The 27,036-nt window shown below is 41.6% G+C and overlaps 1 protein-coding gene across 1 annotated transcript in view; it reads right to left on the bottom strand.

Moving 5' to 3' along the window:
* Positions 1 to 27,036, bottom strand: part of BRF1 (BRF1 general transcription factor IIIB subunit) — a gene marked incomplete at its 5' end in the record, with an annotated part of 169,369 nt that overhangs the window by 126,188 nt on the left and 16,145 nt on the right. Inside the window, one exon of the mRNA XM_084270529.1 lies at positions 2,013 to 2,186. Within this exon, the coding sequence (XP_084126655.1) occupies positions 2,013 to 2,186 (174 nt within the window). The remainder of the gene's footprint in view (positions 1 to 2,012; positions 2,187 to 27,036) is intronic.

Raw genomic sequence — 27,036 nt, 5'->3', positions numbered from 1 at the left:
TTTGGGGTTTTTTTGGTGTGTGCTTTTTTTCCAGACTAACACTGGACTTCAAATACTAAAAACCCACAAAACAACAAACTGAAAACCCAAACAGCAGAACACAGGCAGAAGCTGAACTCACTCTTCCAAAGTAATACAGTTAAGTTCTTAATATCAACGAGAAAATTAAGTTTAACAAATGGATTTTTAAAAAAAATCAACACTAACAAAATTGTGCCATACAACCATGCAGCCACCCCACTTCTTGATTCCAAGGAGGCACAGTAACCATGCAAATGAAGACGGAGTGCTTTGTGATACTGATACAGAAAGACAGAGCCCATCTTTGCAGTCTTACTCATACTTTTCTCCCAGTAATTCATGTGAAGTATCACACAGGATATTACCTCCATTTAACAAAAAAAAAGTTGGGAAATGAATGTAGGTATTTATGAAGTGTCAACCAGATCAGTACCTCTTGCACACAACTGAGATACATGCTGAAATACTTTAAAGAAGGATATAAAACAAGCAAAGGATTATTTTTTGTTTGCTAGCAGAAAGTTAGCCACACTTGCTGGCCAGATGGCTGCAATGCTACAACATACCTGTTTGCTTCTTATAGCTTATACTGCTTCCAACGTGATATCAGTATCAGTGGGGAAAAATGGACTTGGGTATTATGGCTCTGCTACCATTCAGTACTATCAAACAATAACTGTAAATAAATTACTTTAAAAATGTGATATGTGCTTAGAAATATCGGTAATGCTTTTAAATCAATGCTGGTTTTATGGCAGTAATAAGGAGTTATACTGTTCAAAGTCTGCACAGAGACTTTACGTTAGAACCAACCAGTCCAATAGGCAAGTCTTCCTTTTAATGCCATTATTCCTGCAAACCCACATTTTTCTAAACATACAAATACAGTGACCATAACACTATCAGAAAGCCATAATTTTAGAATACTGAATGTAGTTTCTGAAACTAAAACCAGAATAAATCATCTCATTTTTTTAAAAGCTAGAATACAGAATGAAAAGAGCAATCTAGAAAAAGCATCAGTGTACTGATGATATGCATATACTGCTGTAAAGTAGAAAAGAACTAAAGTAACACAGAAGCAATTGCTTGATACCAAACTCCAAATTCCAGTAACTCAAACACAACATAAAAAGAAAAAAAATATGCACAACAAATAAATCTGGAGAGTCATCTGTATCTAAAGCTTACACGGATTTTAATGAGGCTCTACAAGAGAAAACCAGGGGTGGTGTAGAGCAAAGGTGTGCAGTTCCACCTCCAGCCACGAGTTCACAGGCTGCCCAGAGAGGTGGTGGATGCCCTGTCCCTGGGGGTGTTCAAGGCCAAGTTGGATGGGGCCCTGGGCAGCCTTGTGTAGCTCCAGGCCTGGAGGTTGGTGCTCTATGATCCTTGGGGTCCCTTCCAACACAGACCAATCTATGATTCTATGATTCCCCTATGATCTTTGAGCAAATTTCAGAATTTATCAAATGCCTTTTGCCCCCAAAACTAAGACGGGAGTGATACTGTCCTTCCCACAAACATTAAAAGAAGGAAATCCAAGTATCTTGATGGAAACCCCATTGGAACTCCAATCTGTTCTTTAATGCTGACACTGCAGGAGCCTCTGGGTTATATTTTCGTTTGTTTTCGAATATAAAAACCAAAACAATCTACCACAAACAAGTAATACCTAACACAGCAGAGGAAAAACATAATTTTATATTACAAGAAAATGTTGAGAAAGAAGAAATTCAGAGTTACTGATGGGAGACAGAATGACATTTATAGCTCCTCGTAAATACTAAGTATTTTATGTATAGAATGGGAAACATTTTACTTGAACCACGGGAAAAACTCCCATTCACTTTATCATATAAAACTCACAATGACAAAGTTAGGTCCTCAACACTTACCTTTCCAAATCTGAAAAAAAGGTCTAACTGGGATAGCTGGCTTGATAAAAGTAGGTCTTATTTATTTTACTTATTTTAAATGGGAAAGGATACGAGGAGTTCCTTCTGTCCTACACACCAGGTAGAGACATGCAGCAATTACATGGGTCATCTTTCTCCCCCGGGTTAGGTGTTTGCTCACAGCCATCTTGAAAAAATTAAAGGCAGTATCCAGACAATGTTGATTGAGCTGAAGCTGGTTTCCCAAGTGATGAATCTGACGTTTCCCTAGAAAAATTAACAAAGAAAAAAAATTGTTAACAACATTGTAGTTAATATGCCTTTGAGTTGGGGTTTTTTTTGGGTGATTTTTATTAAAGATAAAAGTGAGGGGGAGGATTCTGGATTTCATCTGTATGTGAAATACAGTAGCCTCTCAAGTTCCAGGAATTATACATCCTCAGCTTCTCAGGACAACAAAATGCCTCATTTTGGACTGCTGGAATTGAAATATATGCAATCAATGAGTCCTGGAAAACAAAGCCACAGACATCAGCCTCCAGAGGGGATCCAAAACACAGCCAAGACTTCTCAGACAAAAGATTATGCTCCCTTCCCTTAACATCATTTGACAATTAGCACTTGGTTAGCTGCAGCAATGAACTTCTGATAAACCAGAGGTCACAGAATATTTGACACTGACATGCAAAGAGAGGAGACATTTTGCTGCAGCTCTCCCAAGAGGTGATGAAGTTTGCAGTTCCTCTGACCACAGCCAAAGCCCACAAGGAGCAGAGCTCTGCTCTGGGCTTGCCTGTGATCCCCACCGATGGGGAGGCACTTCCTTCCTCTGAACACTTCTGCACCAGGGCCCTCATTTAAGGTTTGGCTGCCAGACTGCTGAGATTAGTTTGTGGCTTCAGGAAAACAAATGTGCCTTCACCCTTAAATAAAATAACTTAAGGAACAAGCGTGCTTCAGATGATTCATGGCAGGAAGAGATATAGCTGCTGGGACAGATGCGGGAAGTGAGGTCCAGTCTGTCCTCACAGGTTCAGCTTTGGAAGAGTGTGCCGAAAAGACAGCTTAAGTAAAAGATGGGGAAGTCATGAGGAAAACAGAGCACTGCAGTTCCTCTGCTACAGGGTCAGACGGCACATCAAGAAAAATCCTTTAATTCAATGTGCCGGGCAGATGTTTCCAGTACGTGTATTTACAGGAAACGGTTGTCTGTTCCCTTCAGAGATGTCATGAGTAGCTTTGCTGAAGGGGTACACAATGCCTGACATGTGCCTCAGCCACCACTGCTCACAGAAAGCAATGACAGCCACTCAGTGCTTACCAGCACACCACCAGCACAGACCACAAGTCTTAATTTCATGTGAATCCCTACACCATCATCACTAGGAACATGGCAAAATTGCTTAACCTGCAAACAACGTTCTGCCAAAGACGCTGCTTCAACTCAGCTTTTATTAAAGGTGACTCTGGACATGCAGGGTCAGCAAGACTCCAGCCAAACAGAAGCTGCCACAAAGCTTCTCCTTCCTGCACAGGTGGCAATTACTGCACTCACCAACGAGATCTCCTTTAAGGCACGTTGGTCAACCAGGTGTGACACATTTGGATGAAGTAAGGACAGAGGAAGGATACGTCACCTTCCGCAGGAGCTGTGGGTACATTAAGCTACTCAAGAATAATCCAAAGCCCATCAACTCAATAGCTTTTCACTGCCATCAGCAGGCTCCGCACAGGTGCTCATCAGTCTCCACTCTTCAAAGAGAATACTGCATCTTCCCTAAACTAAAATAGTAACTAACAATCTATTTGCCTTGAACTTTATTTCATGCTCCATTCCTTCAGTGGTCTCAAGGCTTTTAATGCCCCTAAGAAAGCAGTTTGTTCTCATCTGGGGCAGGGGGAGAGATGACAACCAAACTCATTTTTGCAATGGCAGCAAAGCAGCCTCCCCAGTTCCTTCCCTCCCTGAGCAAGTCCACCACAGTGGCCACCACAGATCAGCGAGGCTATAGAAAGCTGCCTCTTCCTATCACCTAAGATTCGTATTTTATCCAGTTGCACTTTGCCATACATGCCTGCTGAGATGAAGACACAAAGAACTGCCACCTGTTGAGATTTTAGGTGCTACACACAGGGGTACAGCTTTTGAAAAACAAATAGTCATGCCCACACCACATACCTCTCCCTGAACTGCAAAGAGATCCAGACTGGAATGGCTGCAGCAGTAAGTGTGCAGCATTCCCTTTAAGACAGAAATGGCCTCTAATTCCATGTCCTCAAAGTCACAGAGGCAGCTGAAAACAAGAAACAATTTCAGCAGTTTTAAGCATTGTCTGAATTTTGCTTTTAAGTAAAGCTTTTGTAAAAACATGAGAACCATGGCTCCCATGCCCAGGAAGAGCCACATGCACTCCTAAATGCTTCTTGGGCAAATGGTGGAACCAGCACGCTGGGACACAAGGACCAGGATGACACAAGGCTACCAAGCAAAAAGAGGTGATGAGGCAGCCTCCCATGCCACCACCATGGCAGCGGCTGACATGGTCCTGAGCACGCAGAAGAGAACAGCCCAAGTGAGCTGGAGATGCAGAGTAAGAGCACAGCAACCGACAGACAACGAGACTCCTGCCCCAGCAGTCCCCAGGCCCATCCCATTACAAGGTAATCCTTCTCCCAAGAACAGCACGCTCACACAGGGCTCTGTACCTCCAAGGGCATTTCAGAAACAAAGAGCATAATATTACTTTTTTCCCTCTTTTGTTGAGGAAGATATTTGAAATTAATTTATTTCATAAGCTGTTCTTCCCACTGAGCCAGTCCCATCCTGAAGCTACCATTAATATTCTCTAAGTATTTAGCCTTTTCTTAATTTCAAATGTTGAAATACAATTCATCATAATCCATCCTGGGTAAACAGTACACTTGTTTGAGTAATCTATGCTTTTTTAGCTGAGCTCTTAATCCAGCATCAATATTTTAAAATGCAATTACTTTAGGGGTGACCAGTCATTGTCTACTGACAAATACTAAATACCAATTCGTCCACTTATGAAATGCTATTTCATTGAATGCTTTACTCAGCCTTCATAAGAGCAATAAATGCTTTAACCATTCTGTGTGCTAGTTCTCCCTCAAGCTGCTTCATAGTCTTATGTCAGTCATATAGTTTGTGAGAAAATAAGACTATTGTTAGACTGCTGTTGATCCCCAAAATGAACAACACAGGACAAGAAGCATCTTAGAAATCATGTGCATCTTGATGACTAATTTGGGTTTGTCCTTATCTGTTGTGAGAGAGAGAGAGAGAGAGAAATGTACTGCTTATAGCATCATCTAAGATTAATATTTACGTTCTACAACCAGTCTCCTATTTACTAAAGAAAGATCAAAAGCTTTGTTGTTCCCCTACCACCATCCCTGCGTCTTCAATTTAACATGACAACAAATTTCTGGGTTTTTTTTCAGTATCTTATGTAACACTATCAAAAAACCCCAAACAAACAAACAAACAAAAGCTGAAGAGGTTAGCATTATTAACTGTGCTTCTAGATTTCTCCACGGGGAACACAAGATACCTTGTACTCCTCCTGATTCCTTCACAGCTTCAAGAAGCATCTCCATTCAAAAAGGTAACACCAAGAAAAGGAAAGCATCAGTTAAATGGCTACTGCCCCAGAACTGCAGTAGAGTACCAAAGTGTGGTACAGTGTCCTCACTCCAGACAGATGACAACAAGGAGTATGTAATTTTGTGACTTCCAACCCCTTCTGCCAGTCTTACCAACCTGACATTTTCAGAGCTGATATATGCACCTCTGTAATATTTTCTTTAACGATAAATATAGTGAGTTAACCGGCTGGTATCTGAAGAACCCATGTTCATGCTTAGAGAAACGGGGTATAAGAAAATAAATGATAAAAATTAATTCTCTATCTAATGCTGAAGTTCCTGTTGACAAACATGAACACAGGCCTAATATCCCCACATACTGCCAGTCCTCAACGTGAAGAGTGCTTTTAACTGTGCAGCAGTAGCCACAAACCTCAGACCTCTTCTGACATGAGTGACTGCCCCCCCCCCGCCCAGCAATGCAGCGGGGAGCCAACCTGATATACAGCATTATGTCTATCAGCACTCCCACTGCTCCTCACTAGCAGGGTGGCATTTTAAACCCCTCCATTTGTTGGTTATCTCCTGACTGTCTCCATCACTTGCTCCAGACTACCAGTGTGGCTTCAATCAGCCTTAACGTTCACCAATTCGACCATATGGTCCCAGTGTGCAGTGAGCTGGTCCAGCTATCTGCAAGAATGCAGCAAGCCTCACAATCTCAGCCAGAACAGTGGGAATATCCAACATTCCAACGCTATTTATTAGCAATCTGCTCAGCTCGGTGCTCACCAGATTACATCAGTGTTAGAAACCCAAATTAACTGAATTGCTCTACTGGATAGAAAAGAAAAGAACTGAGACAACTTTCAACCCTGCTGTGCTCTGGGTTACAAATCAAAACTCAAGACAACAGCTTCCCAACTTCGTTACTCGTTTTATCCAGTGGAACAGGGTGGGGGTTTTTTAAAGTTTGAGTGGAGGACTGCTCTAAAAACTTGCAGCTACTACCTTGGCACTAGGAAGGAATATCATCGTGTGAAATGGTCAGAAATATATATTGTATTTTTTTTCTAAATTGCCAGGCAAGAGTACAACATATAAGACAAAATATACAGGGATAAACCAAGTCTCTTAGTAGGTGCATCTTTTTAAGAACTTGCAATAAGAGTTGCCTCTTTGGGGCCTCACTGGTCCGAAACCAGGACACACAGATACCGGAATTCTTTTTTTAAACCAAAAGAAATAGAGCCTTTAAGGTCAAAGCTTACACTTCATGCTGCCCTTGCAATTTAGTGATGGCATTAAAGTGGTGTCTAAGTGTCTTTGGGAAAAAGACAAGGAATAGCATCCTTTATAAAAGGCAGGACAAGCTCATCAGCAAGGTTACAAAGATCCTCTCCCTTCCCTCACTAGTAAAACAGTAAAAATATTCTCCTTTGAAGAGCAAAAGAACAAAAGTCCAGAAACTACAGAAATTTTGCAACATAGAGGACCCAGCAGTTCCCATTTATTTCTCAAAGGCTCATCATACCATCAGGGTGGAGCAGAGACAGGCGCAGAAGAGAGAGAGAGAGAGAATAGATTACGCTTCTGTGAGCAACACACAAAATCAAGTTCCCAGGCTACCAAGTAGTAAAGTTTATCACTCTCCCGAATCTGCATCTAAAAACAAAAGGCCTTTTTCAGTTTTTAGTTCCAAGTCTACTAAAGAAAAGTGTTTCTACCCATCTATTCCCAGAAGGGTGAAAGAAACACCGTCATCTTCTCAACCGATGCCAACCTCCTCCATGCTTTAAACTGGCATGTAAAGCCTGACCCGACAAGTTCAGAGAGGACCCTGACTGCTACCATCCTTTTATTTCAGAAAATGTCTGGGTTTGGATGGAGGAAACAGTGGTTTATTATAAAACAAAATGTGTAGGCTAGAAATCACTGTCCCAAAAATAGATCTGCAGAAAAACTTGGTAATATTAAATGCTTACACAAGAGGCAGTTGATAGCAAAACCACAGCTTAAGTCATAATAGGAGCAAAATACAAAAAGGGGGGAAAAAAAAAAATCAGACCTGTTCTTTGCAAGCAATTTTCCTTCTTTTATGATCTCGTTACTACAGAAACATCTTGTTCTCTTCCCCTATTCAAAAGGGCTCGTACCTTTTTTTGGATCCCTCAAAAGTCAGTAATGTCAAGCAGCTACAGCTACATATTACTCTCATCTGGCTTCTGCCTGCTCATCTGCAACCCTCCCCTCAGCCTGACGCTGCTATTTTAAAGTAGTACTTTTCCATACGAAGCCTAAAGTTTCCAGGGAAATAACAGGCATTACACAGCCAGAGCTTAAATGTATTGTTACAAGGATACTAAACTGCATCTCCAAAATCCAGGCATACAGATTTCCCCCCTCCCCTTCCCACAATTTCCTCCAGGGGCCCTGGAAACCAGCACTACCTGAAGCAGCAATGGAGTCATGTTAACAGCACTAATCCCTTTTTTCTTTTTTTCCCAAAAAGGATTGTTATGGTAACAAACACGAGGTTCTATTATAGGAAACGTTTTGGATGGTTTTTGCTTGGGTATTCATTTCCAGAATTTGAATTACTTTACCAACAGGATTTTACGTGCAGATTTTATTCTGCATTTGGCTTTTTACTCCTTTTCTTTCTTTGAAAAGGGTCCCCAAAAGAACTCCTGAAAAAAAGGAAAGGAAGAAAAAAAAAAAAGAGTAGTTATTCTGTGTGGGCATGCCTGCATGCTTTGTCATATCTTTCAATTTCAGCAAGCCCCAGCTCAAAGCCTGAATGAATTTCCTGCTCTTTGCTCCATGCCAGGCTTCTATGTTATTTGTATAACAAATAAGCTAAGCAAACAAACAAAGCCACAACAGGGAAAGTCCAGGAATATCAGTAGGGCTCCTTTTATGAAGGCTGGTCCGGGAAGTCTAGTCAAGCCTGATCAAAGACAAGAAAACATTTAAACCCCAAACAATGCAGGGAGGCAGGGAGGAAAGCGAGGAGGCAATGGCAGCAGCCATCACCCCCAGCACCTCTGGAGTGAGAAGCAGCTTTATCTCCAGGAGCCTGCAGTGATGAAGGCCAATGAAGAGTAGGACATCACAGCAGCGCTGATGCAGCACAACACCAACATGAATTTTTTTAAGGACAGCTAAGAGTTAGGTCCACTAACACCTAATTACCCGTAAGACAAGTGATGAACATGCCTGTCGCATTCCCATGCTCTGCCTAACTTCATTCTAACCCCATATCCCCTCTTCACCACCATCTAATTCTGATTGCAACCCCACATCCCTAGCCCCATGCCCTTCCACACAAGAATTCCCCAGTTCCTCCATGGGATGTGTCCATCCCAGGGCTGAGCAACCTGAGCTCAGTGCATGCTTGGCACCCCTCCAACTGATGCAAACCCCTGCCAGTGTCACCTGGCAGATCAGCTTCAGGGACTGCCCATGGGTACGCTCTGTTCCTCTTATCTCAGCAGCATAAAACAGCTCCTGGCCCATTCCCTGTGATATTCCACCAGCTGCGCCAGCACAACTGTGTGTGGGGATGCACTGAAAACCAAACCAGTAAACTGATCCTTGTTAAAAATAACCTTGTGAAATAATAATAAAACACAACAAAAATACTTAAACCAGCTTAATCTAGACCTGTTTACTGAAGGATTGACGCCTCTACTTTATCTTCTCAGGGCGAGAACCAGACTGTCTCAGCACAGAGACCTGTATTCAATTTCTCTGCCAGATGACAACAATCCAGCCCCTCTGTTTTGCCTCCCATGAGAACACCCCAACTACCAGGTGCAGCTCCCTGTCTCTCTTGGTAAAGCCCTTCCATCACATGTCAAGTGTTCATTTGTTCAGCTAAGAGAAGTCACATGCATCCTTAAGATTAATGGCTTAAAAATCCAGATAGTGGTCATTACTCCAACCACATCTTAAATATTTGATAATAAACTACTTTTCTTTCACCTAGAAAATCTGCTGTTACCATCTCTTCCCAGCACTTATCTGTACTTCTTTAAGTATTAATTCCCTCAAAACTGGCCCTTGTGTTCCCTTAATGCCAAAGCAGGCATGCAAAGCACCCACGTAACGTCTCCCACCCCCCTCCCAGAGCACATTTTCCATTCCCCAGTTACATGATACCGCTCCCACATGGGCAGCCTCTTTGCATACACAGCATCGGGCCACTTGGATTCATTTGCCTTACCCACTCTGAAGAATTTGGCTTCATAAGCAGTTCCTCTGACTTTTTGCATTCAGTTCTTGAATTCTGCACCCCTTGCAGGTGGTGCCACTACTGCTGCCATTTCATTCCCACTATCCATGCAACTGCTACCCCCCGTTCAACAACAGACTAGAAGCCATAGGGTTTATTCAATACCTGTGCCTCACCAATTGCTAGCCCTGTCCCATCACCCTTCAGCAGTGGCTTGCTTTGCTCTCCTTGATTAACTACTTTTTTTGTTTAAATACAGCTAAAGAACTTCTTGCTAACAAAGTCATTACTGAATTTCACTTCTGGTGTCAAGAGTCAGAAAACCACAGCCAATGCTGACATTAAAATTAAAAAAAGGCATAAAAAACCAGTCTGCTGATTCACTAGCATCTGAAGGTATAGGATCATAACTGTGTTATGCCAAACTGAAGCTCCAGTTGTTGCTGCAGAACATATTCCCACCTGTGGCCTGACATTTAAGTGGCTGAATGCTGATACAGATGATGAAACTTTCTCCGCTGAGTATCTGCCCAAACAACAAAAAGTTACATTTTCATTTGGCCCAGTTCCCTCACATAATTCACCAACCAGCATCCCAAACCAGAACTGCAGTAGAATGTGGCTGGGATGAGGAGAAATGCTGTCAGCAGCAACGTACACGTGGATTGACTTAAAGCAAACGCGAGACTGGAGCCTAAATAGGTCAGAGAGAAGAACACACCATCCCTGCGCCTCCTCCTGCCTCCCTGCCACCGCTCCCAGCCCTCCACGCTTCTCACACAAGTGGGCTCACACAAAAGGCTGACTTGCCCCAGTTTAAACAAACACTAACATGTTAATTCGTCGTTTGTTGTATCAGAATGCTCTGTATCATTTCATTTTGCAAGCAAAAAAAATCTGGACTTTTTTCATTCAAAAAGTTTTCTAAACTATACTTCTGTTACTCACGTAACATCTGCAGCTGTTCCAAAGTTCAAACGGCAGGAAGGCTGCACTACTGGCAAGAACTGAGTGCACTTGGGATGATTAATGTAGCTGAGGGCCTTACCTATCTGACATTAAGGGTATTAGAATGAAAAATTTAAGATACCAAGAACTTTTAGGCAGTGGCAGCTTTTCAACATGCAAGCTTGCCTTCTGAAAGCACCACTGGCTAGGCTCTGCTTTAATCTTCTTCTATTTTGTTTGGACTGTGATTTTTTTTTTTTTTAAATTACATTTTAAATGACAGTTATTCTTCAAGATTTTTTTCCTGTATCTATATACACGTAAAGCTTTTTCCCCACACTTATCAATTACCAATTGTTACTCTTGTCACAACAAGAAATGAAACATTTCTGCTGTCACACAGCATTACTGCTGATCGAAGCACTACCTTCAGCCATCCAAAATCATTTCTACATCACTGCAAGAGGAAAAATTAAAAAAATAAAAGAAAAGATTTGCTCATGACATAATCTGACAGTTTTGAAGAGCTCACTTTTTAGAAGTTTTAAAACCCCATAATTCTAGCATTATTAGAGAGATCAGAACTTGTTTCATATGTACAAATCAAAAAGCATTTCACTCGCAAGCAACCGTGATCAATCTACACAGGCAGAAAAAAATAATCATGAATATACCACAATATAGGAAAAAAAAAGAGTCTGTGGCCTATTGGTAAAATTTATCAGAATCTTTAAAACAGAACAAAAATGAAGACACAACACAAAAGGATCCATTGCTGCAATGGAAAACTTTACGGATGCGAGCAGCATATAAATCAGTGCAATGCTATCTGCTAGCTGACAGCAAGTTCTAGTGCTTTCCCTGCAGATCAGGGCTTTTGCAAGGCAAAGAAGAGTGAGAACTGACAGGAGCCATTTTTCAGAGTCTCACAGACACCACAGAAGCAGGCAGGAGGAGAGGCGCCCAGGGAATCAAGGTGCTTCACACAGATGAGGAAAATGCAGGAGCTGAAGGTATCCGGAGCCAGCCAGAAGTACCAGGGAGACCAAGGGGGACAGGGACAAGAGCGGATGTGATTGAGTTACCACAGCTGAACAATTACCACTTCTCAGCTGCACTGCAGCAATTAGCTAAGGTCATGCATACTAAGATTATTTTCAAAAAGAAAAACCAAAACAAAACACGTTTTCCTGTTCAACCCACCCTCCCTGCTATAAAAGCCAGGGCAGCCTTTCCCTCTTCCTGCCAAGAGGCTTCTGCCTATCTCAGTGAACCTTCGTACTTTCCTTGTCCACCTTTACTACTTATCTTTTATAAAACGTGTCAGAGAATTTATTTGTCCTCAGACACGTGCACAACAGTTTTTCCTCCCCAAGAGTTCAGCCCTGCTCCTTGTCTGTCAAAACACAAGTGTTAGTGCAAGTTATTTCCACTCTCCATCATCTGGCTGTGCAGGCAGGAAAGACCTTACTGACAAAGACTAATACCCAGCTGTGCTCTCAGACTTGCTGCTGCTTCTTCAGGACTGAAAAAGGTCTGTAAGCCCAGAGGTCCATTTCTTTTCTTCCCCCACCCCTTCCTTCCCTCTCTAATTCTACATGAAAAGCAAACAAAAGGCATTCTGTCACCATCTAGTCCTTCCTTACCCAACTGACAGTCAAAGATGCATGAAAGGGTTATTCCAGAAGTAAAAATTTCATAAACATCAGCTAATTGGCAAATTTCTTAAATCATCTCCAAAAAGGAAATACAGCAAAGAAGGCACCAAGGGGAAAAGGATGCAGAGAAGTAGTTGAGGGGGGTGAAGAAAAAGAGGCAGTTATTAGAGCTATCAAAGGCAGAGGAGATAAAACACGATCTAAAAATGGAAACAGAAAGAGACAAGAAGCAAAATCAAGCTGGGAAAGGCACAGAGCCGTTACAAAAGTGAGAAAGATTGTATTAGGTTAATACTTATTTAAAGTATTTTTATATGAAGCTGACAAGAGCGGTCAAATACTTCTTCCTTTATGCAGAAGGGATAAGAAACCTGGCAGTTAGGTAAGAGAGCATCAATCTTTATTCTGGCTGCAGCTAGAGAATGAAATTCTGCCCTTAGTTTGTCCCTGGCAGCCGAGTCCATCAGCCACATATCACAAGCAAGGAGTATGAATGTGAGGGGCTGCTCTCCTTTACCACTACAAAAGGCCTACTTAGCTCAGAGCTGCCCCTGATAATTTTATCTGTGTATTGCCCATAGAGGAGGGAAGAAGTTACCAACTGAGCTTCAGCCTCAACTTTGCATTTCCTTCCTTTTTAAACTAAAAATAAGCGAAGGCTGCCACAAATCCCAGCTAAACAATGCAGTGAATCAGTGATGCTTTTTATCAAGACAGTCTCTCATGTTATCTACTCCAGCTTGGAGCTGAAAGGATATTTATGTTTAAAGAGAGAATGCACATATTTCACAAACAGCCTTCTATTTCTTTAAACAATACCATTTCTATAAGTCAGATGTACAGACTGTTTGAGTAAAGGACTAAAATTACAATGCCATCTATGTATTGCTACCAAATCAGTGTGGCCCTCTTAGAAAACATTTAGCATATTTGAGTAATGTTTATCTGTGTGTATGTGATCTCTTCCATCTATACAAAGCTACTCTTTACATACAGAAAGTCATCAGCAACTTTTCTGGAAGGATGGAATTCTCAAATCGACTTTACCCTCCTCCTCAGGAACCCAGATCACACTAGGATTAAAGATGGAAAGCACAACAAGGGGCTAGGGGGTGAGTGTTTAAAGACCCAGAGACTGGGTTTAACAGCCTTCACCAAATTGCCAAACATCATTTGTTAGAGAAGAGCAGTTCACTAGTTTCTGGAAGACAATGGAAGTTTAAGCCATCAATAGATGTGAGTTCATGCCTAAGGACTTATAATGTGAAATTAAAGGAAAGTGTAAGCACCATGTTAATGGGAACTTAACAACAAAACTCATTGGACCTCTCAATAGTTTCCCAAGGTAACTAGTGGAAACCCCCACTGCTTGGAACATACGAATCCAGGAAAGGAAAAACACCAAAAATACATGATGTGGAATGGACCCATGTAAGAAAAATGGGCAAAGATTATTTACTAGGTTAAAATAAGCTTTTATGCTTTTGTGAAACTGTAAAGAGAGGCTACTTTGCATGACAGAATCATTCTGGGAGAACAGAACAGGGGGGGCGGAAAAATCCCCCACTCTTCCCTCCCCCAGCATCCACCTCTGCTGACAGGGTATGAGAGCCTTCCAGCCTGCTCACGGTTTGGCAGCAGAACAATACAGACCCTGGGTCAATCAGACAGACCAAACTGACCTGTACAGCAAAGATCCACCTACTCAAGTTCCTGTCTCTTGATTTATTTTTTTCCCCTGTCATCACCACACCATTGTAGTTCTCCTGAATTAAATATAGTATCAACAGCACTCAAAAGGGACAAAAAAACCCACCCCAAAACACCCCACCAAAAACCTTCAACACTTGTTCGCATAACAGAGTCTGAGAAATTTTGTCCATAACCAAATCTTTAGGTACCAACTTCCTTAGCTCTTCTAGACAATCCACTTGCCTAAAGAAGTTTGCCATAAGCACAATTACTTTTTTTCTGTTCCTTATACGCTAAACCTCAAAGATCAATTACAACAGGGTTTTTTCTGTGCAGTACATCTAAGATAGGATGTGAGATCATCCATTAAACATACATATCTAAGACTAGATGCATTATTAATTCATTTTCCCCTAGGTAATATGGCATGGTGAAAAATAGCTACCAGAGAACACACTTACTAAAGACTTCAACAGAAATCAGTGGGTTTATATGATGATTGCTACGCAGCAACCTAAAGTATCTCATTAAAGGACACATGGATTCTTGTCCCCTGATACTGTCACTGCTCCTACAGAGTAGGCACTGATGTTCAACACAAGGCAGAATTTTGATTGCAACCTACCCAAGAAACAGTTCTTAGACCTGTTGTGAGAATGATCTATCCGAATTTAATTATGTCCAAGACTGAACACCCACAGGTCTCAACTTCACAGCATTTTGCTGATTAGTGACAGCATTTCAAAAAGTCTCTTGGATTTAAAGACGTTGGCTATAACACACTAACTGTCTCAGAGCTTCAATTAGGCAGGTGCTATAAACACCCAACGAGCTTTTACTGTCGTCCTCTCTGATTTTGTGGAGCTGCAATCAAGGAAGGTGCCCTAAGGAATCGCTTAACATCAGCATCATCTTGAATCTAACATACTGCTCTGGTGCAGTCCACAGAGTAGATTCTCTTTACTGGCCTCCTTTAAGGTCCACAAGACCAAACACACACTTCAACAAACTGCCTGCCTCAGACTTTTTTTATACTGCAAGCACCTCCTCACTCAAGGCCTCAGAAGTTCTACAGCTACATCAATCAACCTCAAGGACCACCATTTTCCTCCTGCCTTTTGTATTCCGCTCTAGAGTGCTAGAAAAAGCAGACTGGCAGATGAAATTCTGCCTAGCTTTGTACAAGATGACCTTACATCCACATATTCGTGGCTCTAGCAGCTACACCAGTGACAGAACACACTGAAGTTAGCATTTCTGTATGGTCAAACACCATCCTACTACATTATCACATCACAAGAAGTACGGGTGCTGCTTTGTTTAATCCTGCTTTAATTATCATAAGTATTCTACTCTAGTGAAAGCCACGCTCCTGTAGATGTGAAGCTGAACTTGGCACAACCAAACATTTCTGAGGGTCCCAAATCAATTGTGGTTTTTACCTTCTGGTACCTGTGCCTCTTATCGTTTTGAAATCACAGCACTCAAAGCTCAACAACATTTTGTTCCAAGTGGTTGTTATTATGCTGTCTCCCCTTTTACGCTTTCCACAAGCTAAATCAGGAATGGATCTCTGACATAAGGATCCTTTTTCTTAACTTAATTGTGAGTATGTCTGGAGGAGATGAAAAAACACACACGTTCCCCCCATGCTGAACCACGGGGGCAGGTGGCTGTTCTTCACTTCTGCTGCGAGATGCCGAGGAGACAAACCACTCCCAATGTACTCTCTGAAGAGCTTGATTTTTGTTTCCACGTCACCACTTGCACTCCCTTATGTTCATCTCCATGTTCTGCTGAAGTTTTCTCAGGATTGTATTTGGTCTTTAATATTCAGCATCACTGTAATCCTACAACTTGCCTTCCCTGGCATGACAAATCAACGTTTCTCAGAAATCCAAAGCAACCTCAAAGCTTTATTTCTCTGTCTCAAAGACCTTGATCAACGTCAAGTTTCCTTTTCTTCTTAAAGCTGGTATCAAACACCACAATGATCTCAGAATGAAATTGTGGCGTATGTCAGATCAAAAAGAGCAGAGTTGGGGGGAGAACAAAACTACCCAACATTTACAGCAAGAAAACTGCCTAGTCAACGGCTAAAAGAACATATGAACACCACTGTAGTCCTTCAAAAGAAAGTTATTTCACTTTCCAGTTCTCCAGGATCAGCTATACAGTCCAAACTATCCCTGAGGAGACCATCTGCCATCAATGCATGACAGACTCACCACGGACCAAGAATGGAAAGCGACAGAAGTATGTTTATGACCCACAGGATGTCTAACAAGTTTATTTTGACCAAAGCTAGATACCCATTTGCTCTCCAAAAAGAAGCTGGCAGCAAGCAAGAGTTAACTTTTAGCATAGGGCCAGCTGGAATAACACAGACCACTCAGACAACAAACGTCACCTCACAAGCACCCTGGATTTGTTCCAAAAATCACTTGAAAAGTGGTATTCTTCCTTGACACGCTCAAGGACTGATTCAGCTTGCACCAGAAGCAGTATTATTTTTTTTCTAGCACATATTAAGAGCTATAGTTTCTAAATCTACTTTGAGATTATTTTGAATAGTCTCAAGATACACATTTTCCCACAGTATCCCTAAACAAGCTTATAAATTGTTTTCCTTATATTTAAGCTTAAAACCAATGATACCATGCAGCTAAAAATGTCAGTTTGTTTCTCTATCTTCCACCACCCTCCCAAAAGAAAGATAGTTTTAGATATAGAAATATATATATATAATTTTAAGGTGGAAAGGGACCGTATTTGCAAAGCTACTCACCCACGTTAGTACCACTATGAAATCACTTACAAGATTTCAGCTGACATTCAATAACTTTATTTCTAGCTATTTCCCTGAGCTCACAGAGCTTTCAGGGCCAGGAAAGTAAGCAAACATAACACCTGCTTGGATTTGGCAAGCTGCACAGGGCTCATAATAATAAGGCAAGGCCTCTAAAATCTTCCTCATGTACAGATGCCAATTTGCTGATGATAGGAAGATAGCTGTGCTCACCTTCGGAAATGAGGATGAATTTGGATTAGCAAGTACTGAGGATTCATCTCTCATTTAAAATGGAGGCTGGTAGCTAAATAGGAGTGAATGATCAACTAAGAGCTATTACTGATTTACAGCTATTTCATACAAAATCTGCTTTCCTCTTTTTACTCCACCTAGGGTAAGAAACAGGAGAGAACATAGCATCAGCCTGAAGACAAAGTACAACTGGAGCAGCTGGGGCTGTACTTTTCATCATTTTTATTTTGGAAAAGTGTTTTCCTAATCTTTTAACAATTAAAAGAAATCTGCTTTCTTCTTTTACAACAAATCACATAAAATCTCAGACAATGAAGTTACCAGAGCCAGCTGAAAGGAGAAGACCAACATCCCCCATCCATCCCACCACCAGCCCTTTGTAGCAGCCCCCGGTGCTCTCTGGATTTTGTACTGAGGCACAAATGAAGGTACAATGAGAAAGTAACCAGCTTTCTACAGGCATCAGCCAGAGCAAGGAAAGGAAACGAGACGAGCACTGGCAAGAAGTACAGTAGCAAGCCTTGGGAGCAGTTCATCAGTAACAGGCAACTCATCTGATTTGTCTGAGATGCTACAAAGAGTTTGGAAGCAGAAGCTTGCAGCTGTCCGTGTGCTCCCTCAGAAGATGCAGTATATGCATTCCATGGGGCAAAGACATCAGTCTTTTAACCTTATTTACAAAGTGTATTTTCCCATGTAAAATGATTTCTGTGCATCTGTATAAGCTTACCTGTACATGCACACATGTCCACAGGAACCAGACATGCCTGTCTGCATCAAGTGGCTCTGCAAACCCCTGGAAATAGGCACCAGGATGACTGCTATGGATGAACACCCATGCTTTAGCACCCCTGCTACCCCATGAGAGACTGGAGACTCTGCAGTGCTTCTGGCTCCCTGTAAGGCAAGATGATGTGATGCTTTCTAAAACAGAAGCACACTGAAGATGGATGTACCTTATACATCAGTTTTGCAAGGACAGGAAACAAGTGACCTTCAGGTTTAGTATGTTCTATGCTGCCATTAAAAAAACCACCTCAGACCAGACCTAATGACCAGCATATGGAGAGCAACCCATTCTCAGAAATTCATCCAACATGGACTACAAAGCAAAATACTAACTACTGAACCTTATACAGCACCTTTCATAGCAATGCTAAGTTCATGAGTCCTACTGTAAAAATACATGGAATGCTTTCCCTGAATATTGATTTATAAAATCCAAAGGTACAATGTAAATACCATTCCTATACATTCTCTTTAACAAATGACAAGTCATAAAGGAGAAAACGTGTGACTAATTCCTGTTCCACAAAGCCAGCTCCATGTACAACCCCAGAAACTGGAACTGTGATCCTAAACTGCTTTCTTAATATTACATATTTCATAATATACAACCCAAAAGTACTACTAAACAACTGTGTGGGTTTAGAGCACATAAAGGAAGAATATACTGCTTTCTTCTATATATCCCATTTTATTTTAAAAAGTCACATTAATTTCTTAGGAATTCAGATGTTTGAATATAATTAGCCACTTGTTTTGTTGCATTCAATGCTAATGACTTTTCTTTGAAGAAAGTTAGATATTTCTATCCTTCAAACTTAAGGAAGCCTCTTTGGGCTGAAAACACAGGAATCCTCCAAACTGACTTTAAAGAGCCAAGCTATCAACTACCTTTTCACTTAATTTACGCTGTGTTTGTTTGGGATAGCTTTGCTATAACAGCATGAAGGCTTTAAATCTAGGTGATTGAAGCCAGACTTCTAGGTACATATTTGGGATCCCAAACAACAATGCCAAGCAAACACAGCTCCCACTGGCATCCAAAGCAGGTCTAAACAGCATAGCTCAAACCCAGGTTTAAGCATGCTGAACCCAACTCCTTGCCATACAGCTCACAGTCTCACCCACAACTGCAGCCTTGGGTTCAAGGAGACCATCCTGTACTTCTGTCTCTACTTCTTAAGTGTCACTTGCTTATAGTCTCTATTATTAAAGTTTTAAAAAAATCTCTATGCAGAAAACAATATAATTCATTCCAATGTTAAGTTCTCAATGTAGGAAACGATGTCTAAAGTGACAGCAATAACGACGCCTACATAAGAGGTAAGCATTTGATAACTCTTCATCCATCCTGCAATTAATTAAACTTCCTTCATTTCTACAGTACTTGGGTTTAGTCCATGCAGAATAGTACTTGGTTATCTTCATTGGACAAAATGATTCAATTATTTAAGTGGGGGGTGAGGGGGGAGGAAGGGAATAAATCATCTAAAGGAACAGTTTGCAACTTCAAACTCATGATCTCCCTTTCCACAGTTTATCCATAAATAGCCAGTTCTGCAAAGCCTTAGGAAAAAAAGCAATCTTCTCTATAACTAACTACTGAGCAACTGTAGAGAGAAAAGAAATTATTTTATATGTATGATCTATTTTTTTTTCTAAATTAGAGGAAGAGCATTACATTTATTGAAGGCATTAATGAGAAGCTGTCTATTAGGAGTCTGGATATTTTTTGTTGTTGCAAGGAGCCACCTTCCAGAGTGGAGTTCTTGCCCTTCAAAACTTGCACAGTTAAATTAAGTGTCATTCAGGAAGCAGTTTATATTCAGCTTAAGGAGACAGGACTCTTCATTCTTCCACCTGTAATAAAGCATGAAGTACCTGCAAGACATCCTTCCCCCTGATTTCATGAAGTCGTGGTCCAAGAAGGAATCACATCAGCTATAGCCCAGGTATGATCCCACACATCCAGCTTTCAACCTCCTAAATTATCCCATATACCATTTTTACATCAGAGACAATCCTAAACTGTGTGGGAAATTCCACCCTAAGCAGTTAGAAGAGCAACCCCAAGATTTTAAGGAAAAGCTCCACTTTAAAGAGATGATTAAAGAAGGATATTCTCCTTCTCAGTGCTCCTCCCATGAAATTACAGTTGAATAACTATGACAACGGCTGAATTTAAACTTCTTTCCAGAAGTGCTTTAAGCAGCGGGTAACAGCACCACCTGGTGATGGTAGCTGGACAGTGTTTTTTAAGCATCAGTTCAGGCATAGCAATCAGCACAGAAAACCAGATTTTAGTCCTGGTCCTGTATAGTTAGGACTTCTCTTCAGTTAAAAACTGATGCAATTTGAATCGATAAATAGTAACATTTGGTGATTCTGTTATAAAACCCCAAATACTCAAGCTCCTCAGAGCTAACATCAGCCAACTTCTACCTGTAAGTGGAGAAAGCTCTTGAGATAGCAAAAGCCAGTTTAGTAAAATTCAGGAATGGGTTCAAATGTTTTAATATGCTAGGCTAATGAGCTGTTTGTTTAAAGGCTCGGTTTATAGTTTATATAGATGGGACAGAATTACAACCAGTCAAGCCTAGGTTATTAAAATCATTTGGAAAATCAAATTGGATGTCATGTATGCTGTATATTCCAAATTAATATATATACATAAACAGAATTAGCATTTTGGTCCTAATGACTTAAGAATTTTATTGCTGTTCCAGTGAAGCATCACAGAGCAGCTAATAGACATTGCTGGAAAAATCCTTAGGGATCCCAGAATGAAAAAGCACTCCCTAAAGACGTCAGGGGCGACAAGAATTCTATTAGAGTTGAGCATTTCTTCTTCATCACTCCCTTTTAAGTTGTGACTAAATTAGCACAGCCTGCGCACTCCAGGGTGTGTGCTTGGAGGAGGAATGGGGAGAAAACGGAAGATATAAAGGCCTGAGGCACTTCAAGCAGAGAGCATCCATCTGCTAGCAGCAGTCAATGAACAGAACATCTCTAAAAAGCTTCCCACTCATACGAAGTCAAGCCAAAAGAACACAAAACACCTTCCTTCACTCTGACTGTGCAGGACTGAATGTAACAGGATAGTGGGTTATATTTTTTCAAATAAATTTAAAAAATAAAAAATTAAAAAAATGAAAGAATCTCACACCGTGGACCTGGGTTCAGCCTCTCTTGCTGCAGAGCTGGTTTAAGAGGCTCCTGCTCTTTTCCACGTCATCCATTCCCTCCTCCACTCTGTGGTAGCATGTGAAGGAGTGAAATGATCAAAGGGAAAGAAGAAAATTCTTTTTTAGTTTGTTTTGCTTGTGAAACCCAGATCTTTGCAGCACCCCAGCAAACACGTTGCCAACGATAAGGCCCAGCATGTTTGGATGAGGGGAATAGGAACAGGCAGGTGAGGATGGGTGGGAAAGGCAGGAATCAAACTGGCTTTGCTGTTGGAGATCCCTATTGTGAAGCTGGACTCCAGAGCTACAGCTCTGAGGTGAAGGCCTTGGGTGGCAATACTTGTTTGAAGGCATCCCCACCCCTTCACACCACCTCATTCCCTCCTGCACACCACTGCCTATCAGCTCTACAGGCTGACACAACTACCTATGGGGAGCACAACAAATCCCAGTGCAGCAATCATCCAGGTTAAAAATAACTCACATGTGCACACCAACTTGTTCTGATTCAGGCTCAGACCAGGGTTTGGTTTTGGGGTTTTCTGGGCAGGAGGTTGACATAGGTCGGTCTGCTGATGCATATGTAGGTGTGGCTGTATGGAACATAGGACCCTCCCACCAAGCACATATTTCACATCCAGTACAGAGCCCTGTAGTTCCTATTCATTTATATTTAATACCTACATTTACAATTGGGTCTTCCAACAGCATACTGTCCTTGCCTGAGAAAGGCTGCTGTGGCAAGCATCTACCTCAGTGACTTTTCTAGCAGTGCTCAGCCATCTGGGAGGACAGCTCACACAACTGGGAAGGCAAGGAGCACGATCAAAGCTACACACACTTCTGCACAAGGAATGAGGTGATAATGTGGAGAAGCATCACCACATGCACTGCTCTGATACTGCTCCCTTGGCCACCGCGGGATGCCTGTGAGATACTGTGCCAGATGTGCTTGGGCAGGTGTTATTACAGCCCCACAACAGGAACAGAACATGCCTACACATCTTTTCAGACACACTTGAGCTGATGCTGCCTCCATTCCATACCAGCAGACACATGCTGGGTCCTTCAAGACCATCATCCATGAGATGAAAGCAGCTTGGGGTCACAGCTAAGTCACGTCCAGCTGCCAAGCACAGCTGAAATTAGTACAGACATGTCTGCAAGAACACAAGTGAATAAATCATGGTCTTCCTTATAAAAATGATGGAGACAGGCAATGAATTTTTCTGTTATTTGTTAATCCTGTTGAGGGTCCAGAAGTTTAACGCTGAGGCTGTTGTTTAAGAAAAGCCATCTTCCAAGAAAGCTGTGATAGCTCCACCAGCAAATTACACTCGCAGACCCTCAGGCTCAGGGAAGGCTTCCCTGCACTGTCGCATCACCAGCTCTCCAATTTATTCCAGCGAGCAAAACAAGACAGCGCTTCACACATGAAAAAGGAACTAGGTGCTATTAGAGAACATGGCATTAAAAAACAACAACATGCTCCCCCTCAGGTTTTGAAACAGCGTCTGCAAACTGACACAAACACTTCGAAAGCCATGTCTGAATAGTTAAGAGACAGTCCTATGCCACTTATGTGCCATACATATTCTCCATTATCAAAGAAGAGAGCAGCAGCTACACGGAATTCAAACCAAAGCCACATTACCCACTAAAGCACACTTTTAAGCTTGCCTAACAAGCTTCCAAAGCTAAAATAGTTTCAATTCAAAAGCTTGTTAGAAGAGGCAGATTACAAGTACAGAATTTTATAAACATTACTAGAGGGGAAGGAAGGAGGACAGGCAGTTGCTTATTATTTGCCACACTGTACAAGCAGGAAAATGGACTTGCTAATATCCAAGTTCATCTCCTTGTGAACGGTACTATAGCCAGTGAATGTTTTTAAAAAAACATTAGCCCCCTAGGTAAACTGTCTTTAAGTAAAGGATTGTTCTCAGGAGAAATGACAGGTTCCAATTACCTACACGAGTCTGTAGGGCGATAAATCTCCATCAGTGAATTCCACAGACGTGATGTATGTTGTCCTACTCTGTCACATGGAAATCGTCAAAGTTAACAGGGAGGAATTTCAAGATATAAGAGGCCAAAATTTTATTATCAAAGGAAGACATTTCATATGGATGCAGAATTTTAGAAGGTTTTTCTAAGTAGAGATTTGCACTTCCCTAGTACAAGTTTTTTCTTGTCCACAGCCAACTGTTAAACTAAGAGAACAGAGATGGGGGAGAAGACAGAGCAAAGGAATCATGAAAAATGCCTTTAACTCCAGAGTCACCAACAGGCCAAGTCAGTGTTTGAACACACAAATATTTTTTTATTATTAATTAAGAAGTCATGTGTTAACTCATTTGATTAAGACTAAATTTTATTCTCTGTTTTTTCAACTTCAAGGACAATCTTCTAAATTAAAGGAAGTAACAGAGATTGTTCCAAGTCCACATAGAGACTGAACCAACAGTTCCAAGGATTTTTAGCAGTGCCTTTTCCAACTTCCCCCTTTTCTGGCTAAGCAAATACAGGAACAGAACAAGGAAGACCAGCAAATCTTGACTCAAGTATTTCAACTAGGTGGGATGTCCATCAGTTTCATGGCAAAATCCTACCCTTACAGAACCTCCAGCAGATCCTCTGATCCCAGACCCTCTTCATTAGAAATGTAAGAGATCTCATTGAGAGACATGCATTCTTCTCCCCTAAAACAAAACACTGTCATGAACACCTGCCACAGACCACTTGATACTGAAGATGAAGCCTTCTTTAGACAACTGGAAGATGTCCTGGTTATCATGTCAAAGTCTCACCACCCCAGCATCTACTGGAAGGGAATGACAGTGGGGCACAAGCAATACTACCACTCTCTAAAAAGGAGCAAGTGGTGAAGAATGCAACGTTTAACAGCAGGCTTGGTTACAGCAATCCTGAGATGATAAAGTTTAAGATCTTAAGGGATGTGAGGAAGATGGGTAACATAATGATAACCCTATTTCATAGGGCAGGCTTCAGTGTGTTTAGAGAAGTGGCAAGCAGGACCCCTTGAGGTACTGCCATGAAGGCCAAAGTGGTCCATGAGGATTGGTCAGTCTTCAAGTACAGTTTCCCCAAAGCACAAGGACATCCCATATTGATGTGCAGGAAGCTGAGCAGACAGGGTGTGTGGCAACTTGGCTTTACAGCAGCTCATGACTCTCACTGATCTCTGTTGCAATGTCTGTTTTCAGGTCTCTCTATGTGAGTTTGGAGGAAAGAAAGCCATACCCACACAGAGGAAGACTGAAAAGGACTCAGCTAAGCAAAATCTACATAACACAAGTGGACCAGATGGGATGCATCTGAGGATGCTGAGGGAAAAAGTTCTTTGCTGTGAGGGTGGTCAAGCATCAGACGAAAAGTTTGTCCAGAGAGGTTTTATCATATACTTCCTTTGGGGTACTCAAAGCTCAGGGCCTGGTGCAGCTGAGCAGCTTAATGCAGCTTCAAAGCTACCACTCTGTGGACCTCATGAGGTCCTTCCAATTTAAATTATTCTATTTAATCCTCTCCTCCCTTGTTTTAGTTTCATTAAATAGTGTTCTCTGTTTCTCTTCTTTGGACACGTCTATTCTTCACATGTGTAATATATTGTCCTGGTCTAATTCATGCTGTACAGTTCTGGCAGGAAGTAGAGCTCTCCATAATCACTTGTAATAAACCAGCTATGAAATCAGTGATGACAAAGAAGGTTAAAAAATTAAGCAAATAGTTTAAATTAAAACAATTGAAAAGGCATTAGAGAACATCTTCAGAAATGCCTTCCCATTTAGCATTTAAATACTGTTAGCTATGTTTTGGTATTTAAGAGGACTGAGGGAAAACACACATTCATTTAAAGAAATGATTAGAAACACAGCACAACAGTTCAGAAATTGGATTAAGCTAGATGCAGCTGCAATCTTCAAACTTAGTTTAAACCAAATTTGAATATCTGTAACTGAAGCTTTCAAGTTATAATCACACCATTGACCTTCCTTCCCCTCTCCCTTTTCTTTTTGGCCACTGAAGACTATTGAAAGTATCAGAGCTCCAAGTCAAGAACAACTCCCTTCTAACTACAGCTCTGACATGGATATAGTGAGAGCAGATTGCCTGCAAGGAAACAAGAATAAACCGGCTATTTAGAGAGATTATGTAATGTGGCACAGAGCTGTAAAATGAGATTTAAAGAGACAGAACTCAGCATCTCAGCCCTGTAAGGAACCATAAAAGTTGGGCGACATCAGAGTATTTTGAAGAGGCTCAGACAACAGAGGAAAAGGTCTTGTCAAACCGCCCTGTATTTCATTTGCAACTCTTCTTTCTCACTGAAACAGTAGTGTTTGGCCATTCTGTCAAACCCTTTAACATCTCTTCCCTTCATACATGTGCAGGTTTTTACTACAATAACATAGAATCTATATGAACAGATATGAAGCAGTTTGTGGACCTGAGCTTCTCTACCTTGTGGAGCACGCGGCACGCTCAATAGCACAGCACTGCCCAGTGAAAAATCAAACTGATTATCAACAAATACAACAGTATTAAGTCTTTCCTACATAAATATTTTAGCAAGTGTAAACAAGGCTCCAGTTTTTATAAGCAGCCAATTCCCAAATGAACACACACAAACATCAGCTGGTTCAGCCAAAAGAGAGGCACAGACTACGAACTGCCACACGTTGCTGCATTATGGAGATGGTAAAACCTTCAGGGTTTGCCCGTGGCTTTGTTTAGAGCACATACATATACCTACCTAAAACCATAGGCAAACATGTGTGTTTATGTATAAAACAACCCTACCAATGCAGAAAACAATGATTTTTAGAGATTCTTGTAGAAGAGTCCAGAACTGTCGAGCACTTGTGGAGAGATTTTACTTCTGCATTTCTCCACTTCAGAATGAAGCAGGGGGGAAAAAACCCACACCATTAGGGAATTATTACCTTCGGTATTCTAATGAAAAACGGGTTTTCATCTAATTCTAAACATCCTTTCATTAAGAGTCTCAATAAATAGCAGCACCATACATTCAGCCAACCCCAGCTGCTTTGCTAGTGATTAAATAAGAGACAGTGAGCCCAGATCACCTCCCTTTCACCTCCCCTGAAAAGACAGACATTACAGCAAGGAAGAATTTGGCCCAAACTACATGGGGGAGGGAAGGGAAAGCAGGGGGAGGTGGTTGCTTTTGAAAAAAAAACCAGCAAGTTGCTGGACTTTTCTCCGCGTCGTGTCAAGCCTGCAGGTTGCTGGCAAGCAGAGCAAGCACAGTGTGCGAGACCTGCCAGCGCTCTCAGACCACACACGTGCTCTCAGATGCTCTCCAACCCACTGGGGACATCCTCCAGAGCAATCTGGGCTCCGCCACCCATCCCTGCTTTCCAGAGCCTGATTCCTCCCTTCAGCAATAGCCTGCCTAGAGCACCACACATGAGGAAACGCTGAAGGTAGCGGGCAGCCTTGACGTCAGAGCCGCGAGTCGCAGGCACAGGCCTCCTGAAGCGTGCTCACAAGCTGTGCTGCACAGCATCCCAGAGGGAGCTAATTTCAGCAGTTCATTTGCAACTAAGTTAACTTTGGAAATGCAAATGTGGTGGTACCAGTAAATGAATAGATGAGTAGCTCAGCATCATTTTTTTTCACCAATGAGAGCAGCACTCCCCAAGGATAAGCGGTCATTTTCAGTACAGTCAACTATCAGCTCACTTCAGTTCCACTCAATGAACAACCCCATACTTTTTCTTTAAACTACATACACAGTAAGTTCATTTACCTTGCTACACTGTCAAGTCAAAACATAATGGATATTAACATAATTTCACCAAAAAAAAGCAAGCCATGATCACGGGCACGCAGTGACAGGGTGAGATTTTGTAAGTTCACTGCCACAGCTCAATTTGCAATTAAAAACTATGTAAAGCTAAAAGTGTGATTAAAT

This window comes from Gallinula chloropus (assembly GCF_964237585.1).
Source record: "Gallinula chloropus genome assembly, chromosome: 14".
NCBI lineage: Eukaryota > Metazoa > Chordata > Aves > Gruiformes > Rallidae > Gallinula > Gallinula chloropus.
This window is presented reverse-complemented; position numbering and strand designations above follow the sequence as displayed.